The sequence below is a fragment of the Teleopsis dalmanni genome, chromosome 2, assembly GCF_002237135.1.
Source record: "Teleopsis dalmanni isolate 2A chromosome 2, ASM223713v2, whole genome shotgun sequence".
NCBI classification, from domain to species: domain Eukaryota; kingdom Metazoa; phylum Arthropoda; class Insecta; order Diptera; family Diopsidae; genus Teleopsis; species Teleopsis dalmanni.
Window position 1 is genome coordinate 66,091,013 of NC_051847.1, and position 9,727 is coordinate 66,100,739.

At 27.7% G+C, this 9,727-nt stretch overlaps 2 protein-coding genes across 2 annotated transcripts; both read left to right on the forward strand.

Annotated features, from left to right (window-relative positions):
• Nucleotides 1-1,917: 1,917 nt before the first annotated feature.
• On the forward strand, nucleotides 1,918-5,083 carry LOC119678835 (sulfotransferase 1 family member D1-like). The gene is made up of 5 exons (XM_038090896.1): nucleotides 1,918-2,038; nucleotides 3,689-4,023; nucleotides 4,078-4,210; nucleotides 4,276-4,673; nucleotides 4,768-5,083. Exons 2-5 carry the CDS (start codon nucleotides 3,689-3,691, stop codon nucleotides 4,907-4,909), a joined length of 1,008 nt encoding a protein of 335 aa, XP_037946824.1. The 5' UTR covers nucleotides 1,918-2,038; the 3' UTR covers nucleotides 4,910-5,083.
• Nucleotides 5,084-5,600: 517 nt separating this feature from the next.
• LOC119674744 (sulfotransferase 1E1-like) lies at nucleotides 5,601-8,102 on the forward strand. The gene is made up of 5 exons (XM_038085899.1): nucleotides 5,601-5,869; nucleotides 6,152-6,284; nucleotides 6,345-6,669; nucleotides 6,872-6,947; nucleotides 7,964-8,102. The coding sequence occupies exons 1-5, from the start codon at nucleotides 5,601-5,603 to the stop codon at nucleotides 8,100-8,102; spliced, it is 942 nt and encodes a 313-aa protein (XP_037941827.1).
• The last annotated feature ends 1,625 nt before the right edge of the window (nucleotides 8,103-9,727 follow it).

A 9,727-nucleotide genomic window follows, 5' to 3' on the forward strand; every position in this document is an offset into this window, starting at 1 on the left:
AGTATCCGATCATTCATATTTTAATATTTGGTCTGAATACAATATTTTTAAGCATGACTCAATGCTTCATCTTACTTACATGATCTAGAAATTTAATATATATGTATATCTAAAATTATTATAGTTTTAAAGACAAATATATTCGACGACAGAGATAATTATAATAATTTTGAAATTTATGTTAAAAGACCAGAATTAAAATATAAGAAGGTACAAGAATTCTGTTAACCTTTACAACTTGGCCAAGAAAGAATTGAGGAGATATTTTTTATTTTATCTGATTGCGGAGATAGTGAGCTAGGTTGAATAATAATAATATAATTGATGACAAAGATGAAGGTAATGAGTTGGAAATTCAAGTATATATACTAGAGAAGCAATACAATGTGAAACTCGAAGATTAGTGCATTTTTCACTTACTGTTTATATTGAACTTTATAAAGAAAAAGCCCTTCATAAATATAACTTTAATTGTAATAGAAGAACCTGATTATAAATAAAAAGAAATAACCTTTTTTTAAACTTTTTCAATGTATTTTATAAATTCATTCATATATAATAAAAGTTTTTTCATTATCATAATTATTTCCCTGTAGTTATTGATTTTTATATTCCATAAAATAATAATATGTATTAAGACATTGGCCAAGTTTGCTTATAAATAATGAAAATGTTGGAAGTACGTGGTAACAGAGCAACATTTCCTTACGACTCCTTATTCAAAATTTTGTATTCAATAACGTTTGTCATCAATTTTTTGAAAATTTATCTCGTCTCAATCCACAGTTTACATGTCGTTTGTTCTGCGAAAGCATAATTGGGGCTTTAACTTTGAGTGACAATTTTTGCGATGGAAATATTTAACCAAATTAAAAATTTAATTCAATCATTTTTAATTTCATTAGTACTCAAAAAAAATGTAATTAATTTATAAATAATAAAACAGACTCCGCATTGATATCACTTTATATGAGAGCTCCTATAGAGTAAAATATATAGAGCTCCTATATCACCCAATGGGTCTGTATATCGAATATACTCTTATTCGATATCCAAACTTTAATATAAAATGAAATTTCAACTATTTTTTTGTAAGCCAGCAACCTTAAATTTCATCCATAAATAATAATGTTATAGGCAATATTCCATCTCTAGGTATATATGATTATCATTAGTTTAGTTCAAGAGAAAATTCCATGTAATTTATTTTGTTGTATGATAACCATACCAATTAAGGACTATACATCGTTAAGAGAAATGTAATAGGCTGTATTAGACTCCTTTGTATAGAGATTACTTAGTAACCTCGATCATTCAGATCGTTTTAGCGGTTTATAAAAATCATAAATATCATTTGGTACGAAAAAACTGTTTTAATTTTATATATTAAATTTCTAAACCCTACTATGTATTCTATACATATTTGACGTGACGTTATCATGCATATCACTAAGTAACCTTCACTCTTCACATTCAAACTAAAGAACGGTTAGATGTATAAAAAATTTTTTTGTAATCAACTTCGTGGGGAATTTAATATTATACAACTTTTATAATGACGCGATTTTAAAAAGAATCCGATTTTTATGACCTTAGCTCTGGAATATATTGGCTCGATGCCAATGCTTGAGCCTATTAGCAAATTGCTTTGATGTCCAAAGTATACTTGGATATCAAAATACTCGAAGGTTCAAAAGGTCGAATAATATATGAAGCACGAGTTCGTACATATTTATATAAATAATTTTAGTGACCATTAATATGGCTACGGAACCCTATTCTATTAACGCACTATACAATTCGTTTGATTGTTTTGTTTATATCGCACTCCCTTTTTTAATTTGAGTCTCAAACTAAATTGCATTAATTCTTTCGTAAACTTTATATGGACAACTTTTATTCCATTTACAACTTTTATTGAGTTGAGACGTGTTTCGGACTTCAGTGCTACGCGACGGTGCAACTTAATTTTATTTTTAAAAGATTTTGAGTTCTTGTTATTCGAAACTCTACACCAAAAAAATAAAAAAAAATCAGTGTAAGAATGTAGTCAAAACAACATTTATCTGTGAAATATTATCAAGACAAAATTAGGTCATTCATGAGTTGCATATTACTTATTAAAAAAGTCAACGTACGAAAAGTAAACAAAATATCAAGATATTTCGTTATAAAAATAATCATTTTTATTTAAAAAAAAATCAGCAAAAAAAATGCACTTAGAAATAATAAATAATGTATGGTGTTTAATTATGTTTTTTACTATAGGAACACATGAGAGATATTATCGAATAATTTAAAAATTTTCAAAACTTAAGAAAAAATATTTATGTATGTATTTTAACAATTTTGCAATTGATGTAAGAGATAAAAAATATTTTTAAATCTTTTAGAAAAAAAAAAATTTAATAGAAAATGATTTTATTAATAAATTAGGACTACGTGATGTTAATAAAAATAAATTATTTTTAAAAAATAATAAAAGATTTAAATATTATTAAAATTGAATTTATAGAAAAAAAAATATGCATATATATAAAAAAAATAATACATTATAATTATTTATAAAAAAATAGTAAACAATAAATATTTTCACCATTCCAAAGATAAACTAGCGGATATGACAGCTATTTGTAAATACTTCAAAAAAATATTTTTAAATTTATCCAATATGATTTGATGCAAAATTTTGGTAATAATGATAATCACTTATCATTATTTTTCTAGTTTTCAAGGATGACCATCAAGTCATTCCAGTTGTAGTAAACTTCCATTTTTTCAGCAATCCACTCATGTGATAATTAACACTCGGCAATTAACTTGCACTATTCTCTCTGGTAATAACACAAGAAGAAACAGAAACTTCTTTTTCTTGATGATGGATTCGACAAAACAGGGCTCAATATGTGATATCCGCTTACTATGCTGCTCTATTCTCTCTTTTAACAGATAAAGGAGGAGTTTCTAGCTCTTATTCGTGATAGATTCGAGACAACGCGGAACAATATGTGAATAGACAATGTGGAACTGAAGAATATGATGGATCATTTCTAGAATAATTAGAATAATATTCATCCTTGAGGTACCTTGAGGGATTATTAGACAAAATTAAATACAATATAATGAAATATTATTGGTATATTTGAATTACTATATCACAAAAAAAACTATAGTTTCAAATGGTAGAAAACATTATTCTGTCAACAAAGTTCATATATTCACATCACACAAATTGCTCTGTCCACCCAACATTTTCTTTAAATCTGGTGCCTAGTGTGTGTTTCATTTTAGCGAACCTCAGAAAGATACTCCGAGCAAAAGATTTGAATGAAATACAGAAGTGTTTGTTAAGAATTAGAATAAGAAAAAGTAAGATTAATAATTATTAAAAAAATTTTGAAAAAAATACCCAAAATGTATTGTTCTAGAAAAGGAATTCGTTTCAAATACTATATACTACTATATACTATATATAAGCATTTAAATTCTCATTGAGGGCGAAGGACCCAGTAGTCGACTTCTTTATTCTTAATTAACTTTAAAATTAATTTTATTGTTAACTCACAAATAAATAAATAAATTCTCATTGAAATATAAAAGTGTATAGTGTTAAAGAATTATCACTGAATAACATAAATTATATGTTCACTACATTTTAATAATATTCCCTCAACTTTTATTTACACAGATGCCCTTTTCAAGTTATTTCGCAGCGAATGTGCCATACGAGCAAGTTGAAAAACTGACCACATCAACCGGTTGCTCCTATATCTATTCATCCTCACAACCATCGGTCCCGATAGTGGGTGATTGGAGAACTCGTTACTGTACACTAGACAATAGTTTTCAGGATGTTTTAGAGCGTGTTCATAGCTTCGAAATACGCAAAGAGGATGTTTGGATTGTGACAAGTACTAAATGTGGCACTACTTGGACTCAGGAAATGACTTGGCTAATTTTAAATAATTATGATTTCGAAAAGGCAAAAGAAATTGATCTCACAATACGATCACCATTCTTAGAGTAGGTATAGCTATAGGTAAGACTATTATTATTAATTATATATGTATATTACAGATTCAATGGAGTTGTGCCAAATGTACCACATGATACAATTGATGCTGCAGATAAATTAGACTCTCCGCGTTTGATAAAATCACATTTACCTGTGATGTTACTACCCAAGCAAATTTGGACGAAAAAACCAAAGGTTCAATACATTTTAATATAAACATCAATCTCAACCAATTCAATGGTTATATATTACTTTTCTAGATTATTTATGTTTTTCGAAATCCAAAGGATGCAGCTATATCTTATTATCATCACTGGCGTGGTATGGTTGGTTATACAGGCACAAAAGAAGATTTTATGCAATTATATATGGATGGATATGTTAATTTCAATCCATTTTGGCCACATGTTTTGGACTTTTGGGAAATGCGACATGAACCAAATGTATTCTTTACCAGTTATGAACGCATGAAGAAAAATTTATCAAGTGTTATTAAAGATATTTGTCATTTCTTAGAGAAAGATATAACAGAAAAAGAACTTACACAACTTGTCGATCATTTATCTTTTGACAAAATGAAAGATAATCCAGCATGTAATCATGTTAAGGAATTTGAAAGTATGAAAGCTGCTGCTGGTAGAGAAGTTGAAGAATTTAGGTAATATAATTTGCTTTATTAAAAATAGTGTTTGAAATATATTATTACAAAATACAATTTGTTTAACTTATAATATTTACATATAATATTATAGATTTGTACGTCGCGGTATCGTTGGTAGTCATAAGGATGAACTACCCGCCTCAGTAATTCAAGAATTTGATGATTGGACTGAAGATAATTTAAGGCCATATAATTTGACTGTCGAAGATATTATTAATTATTCAAAATATTAATATTGGTTAAGGGTTTATTTACATATTAAGAATAAATATGTTTATGCAATCAAATATTTATTATAAGACTATGTATTTTTATCGATCAGTAATTGCAACAACGAAAATATTTTATTATGTTTAATTAATTTAAGTTTTTATGTTTAAAAAATATAATATAACGCAAAATTAATTATTATTTTTTGAGTCATATTTTTTGAGACGTATATACTCGTATGTAAGGTATGGATAATGGTAAGGAAGTTGTTAGAATGATAACTTATTGTTTTTTTATAAAAAATAAATATATAATAGAATTTGAATCTAGATTAAGATTATCCCGAATACATTAAAATACTGCACAAAATATTTTGTGGAAACTTTTTCAACTACAATCTGGTGGCTTATTCTCTAAAAATATGTTTATAGAGTTGTTACTACTTCTAAAACAAAGATAACTACTACTAAAACACAACAATGGTAATTGCGATGCGATTAGTATGATTTGATAATGTTATCTGTTAGTATAATTTTTATATTTATTATTCAAATGCCTGAGAATAAAATAAGTCTCAGTTGGCATTTTTTACTTATAAAAAACCTAATGAAATACCGAAAATAGTTCAGTAGTCACCAAACCATTGTTTATTTAACAAGAAATCAGGTCTGTAAAGCAAAAATAAAAAAAAAATTATTGAAACACAAATCTAAAATGGAGCGAGCTAAGGTTATCCCAAAAAGTTATCCATCCAATGTATTAAATAAAAATTGGAATCAGAGACCGTGTTACTTTAAAAAGAATAGTGAGAAATTTCTGAAAGCCGTCAATGAAATGGAAGTCAGAGACGATGATGTCTGGTTAATTACATTACCCAAATGTGGTACCACTTGGATGCAGGAGCTGGTATGGTTGGTTTTAAATAATTTTGACTTCGAGAGTGCAAAACAAGAACATTTGGAGTTGAGATCACGATTTTTAGAGTAAATATTCAAAATTAATATATATATATTATTTATTATGTTGGGCGAAAAGTATTAGGAGATTTTTCTGTTGTCGCAAAATTTAAATGTGATGACTTTAAAAGGATTAGTTACAGCAAGTGGTTTTTATTTTTTGTTTGCCAGATGATTGATTTCATCTGAAAATGCCAAATACTTTTTGCCCAGCCCTGCATATGATAATTTACTTTTATATTTTTTATTTAATGGTAAAGACATTGATTTCATATATATTTCTTTGTTTATTTATCACTTCACAATTAGATTCGATGAAGTATTATATGATGGTGAAGGCAGTATAATAAAATATAGTACAGAAATGAAATCTCCACGACTTGTAAAGTCACATTTACCACTACCTTTACTACCATCACAACTTTGGACTAAAAAACCTAAAGTAATTTATTCAATTTGAATACTCATTAACAATAATATTGTATTTATATGTATTTTTTAGGTTATATACGTTTTCCGAAACCCTAAAGACGCCATTGTTTCATTTTATTATCATTTACGTAACTATCAAATAACTTCCTTCTTAAATCCAACAGATTATGCTCAAGATTTTATCAATGAAGATATGTTAACTCATCAACACTTCTTACATGTCGCTGAGTTCTATGCTTTGAGAGAGGAACCCTGGATTTATTACACAAGTTATGAGTGCATGAAGTCTGATCTAAGATCTGTCATACAAGATGTTTGCAAATTTCTGAATAAAAATATTACTGAAGCTCAAATGCAGCAAATGTTACATCATTTATCTTTCGAAGAGATGAAAAGTACGTTGCACTGATAAAGTTTTTATTAGTCATTCTCATTACAAATTTTAGTTTATAAAAATTCTATTCAAATATTTTTCTCAAAAGCAAAAGGTGCATAGTTACCATTTACCATAGTTATCTTTATTTAATAATACAGTTTACACAGATATATAATAATATTAATAAAATTTAATATATATATATGTATAACTATTTACAGATAATTCAAAAACAAACCATATATGGGCAGCGCAACAATTCTCTAGAAAATTTAATAAAGAGATTGGAGATTTGAGGTAAGCATAAAGTCAATTGTGGCGCTAGAATGCTAAGATTTCATCCACATTACAAATTCATTAAATACTAATGATATAGTGCATTTTATTTAGTCATATTTTCAAATTTGTAATCGGATATAAATTAAGTTTAATTATAAGCTTATATACACTAATACTCTGTAGTTATTAAACATAAGTTTTCCGATATCTAATGAACAAATCACACAAATACCAAAACCTTTATTCTATTATGTTAAAAATGAGAGACTGACTTATTGACTGACATCTAGATAGGTACACAAAATCTTATGGCTTAAACGCAGTCCCAGTGATTAAATTAATATCTTTAGACAATTGCTTATTGACCATATCTGCTTTAAGTTTAAGCTCTATGAAATCCTTCCCAAACTGTATTCATATAGCTAAGACTACCTGATATAGTACAACCGAAGATCACAAGATCAGAAGGTGAGCACATCGCGTGAAAAATTGTTTTTAGGTAACAGTTTTGCAAAGTATATTATGATGTAACTCAAAACTAGAACGTTTGAAAAAAGTTGAAAGAGAAACTAACCAACCGATAGACACAAACAAACTTAATTAACAATCAATGATAATGATGATCCCGCGAAGTAATACCTATAACAGCTTGGTACCTAGAGGTGAATCAGCATCCGCACTAATAAGATATTATCACCTTAAAGTTATATACTTATCTTGTGCTTTCGATACTTTACTACTCATTTAAAAAAAAGAGAGAAAAAATAAATAGAAGTACCTCCATACAGATAGATAAACCGATTGAAGCACTGATGAAAACACAGAGAAATATACAAACAAATAGAAAAGAGGATGTGGTCAGACATATACTCAAACAAAAGATAGAAAAAAGTCATAAAGACGCATATTACTAAATTAATCCATTTTCTTGTACACATCATGAACCCATAGGATTTTTTAAACGTTACCCAGTTAACCCTTATTCTGTAAATGGTGTTATAATATGTTTATTTTATTAAACAACTTTTTTTTAGATTCATCCGTAAAGGGAAAGTTGGAGGTTATAAGGACGATTTGACTGCTGAAGACATAAATAAAATTGATGATTGGATGAATAGTGAACTTAAGTCACACAATCTAATTTTGAATGATTTGCTACTTCAGAATAATTAAAAAAAAAAAAAATTAATGAAATAATAATTAATTATATAGTAATAAATAAGGTTTTACAATACAATATCGTAGTGTACTGCTCATGTCTGAAATACATCAAAAAAATTCTATAGTTTGTGTTCGCGATCACAAACACAAACAGTACACTAAAAATGAAATCGACATATCCGAAACACTAAAATAGTGACTACTTCCGATATTTCCTGTAAAAAAAATTTTTTTCTCAAATATAATATACATAAGGGCAATATGACAAAATGTGATTTTTGCTACTATTTAATGAATAGTATTATTTAAAAAATAATAATATATAATTCTTTGTTTCAAAAACTACACTTTTTAACACGAATTAATTATAAGATGTATATAATTTATTAAATGTAATGTATGGTTTAAAAATGATATTAGTGATCAAAGTGTTAGTGATCTCTAGGTATTTTTTATTGTTTATATATACTGTAGTCGTAGTCTACATATATACATATTTCTTTTTATCACACATTAAATCAATCTTCAACTTCATTTTCTATAATAACTAAGTTAGATATACATAATGTTGTCATTATTGAGGAATAATTTTACCAGTGGGCAACTTTCTAATTTTGAGCAAGCTACGTCGATCAGTTGGTGTTTGATAGCCGTTCAAAGCAGAAAACCTCGTGAATTTTTACGAAAATGGAAAAAAGTGAATATCGTGTGCTGATTAAGCATTACTGGCCAAAATCCACGAATTGGGATATGAACCCTATCCAACATATTCTCCAGATTTAGCCCCCTGCGACTATTTTTTGTTTCCAAACCTAAAGAAATGGCTGGGCGGTAAGAGATTTGAGTCGAATGAAGGAGTCATTACCGAAACAAACGCGTATTTTGAGAGCTTTGAGAAAACCTATTATTTGGAAGGATTAAGAAAATTAGAAATACGCTGGACTAAATGTATCGAGCTAAAAGGTGATTGTGTAGAAAAATAAAATGTTTATTTGCCATAAAAAATTTGTTTTATTCAAAAAGTCACTGACTTATCAAATCGCCCTCGTATATCTTTCACTTAGTAATTTAAAGTTTCTCATCTACAATATATTTGAGAAACTGTTAGCAAGTCTGGACAAATCAAATAAATTAACATATCAGTTTGGGTATAAATAATTTATAGTATATCGGAACTATATCATCTAATAGTCAACATAATTATTGAAGCTTTTAAAATTTAAAAGTATCGTTTAATTGTCCATCTAATCCAAGTATCGTTTAATTGTTCAAAAGAGTTTTAAGAAAGTGTGACACCAAGGTGCGTTGTTTAAGATAAGGTCACACTATAGTAATAGATGCCTATATATCAAATAGCAAGTTACTGCATTGAATCCCATTGTGCAATATATGGGAGTTTACTGTACAGGGACTTATTTTTTACAATACCTTATAAGCGGATTAACTTTTTCTGGCTCCACCTTTTATTGCCACCTACAAATATGAGGCTGCATTTATCGGATGAAGCGAACTATCAGTAGAAATCTCTCAATCTGTCACAATGGAATTAAACTTGGTATTTACTTTAATCATAGATTGATGTGGAGTATACCTAAATATGGTAGCTAAAAAAATTGCATTGTTCGCTTAAATGATTT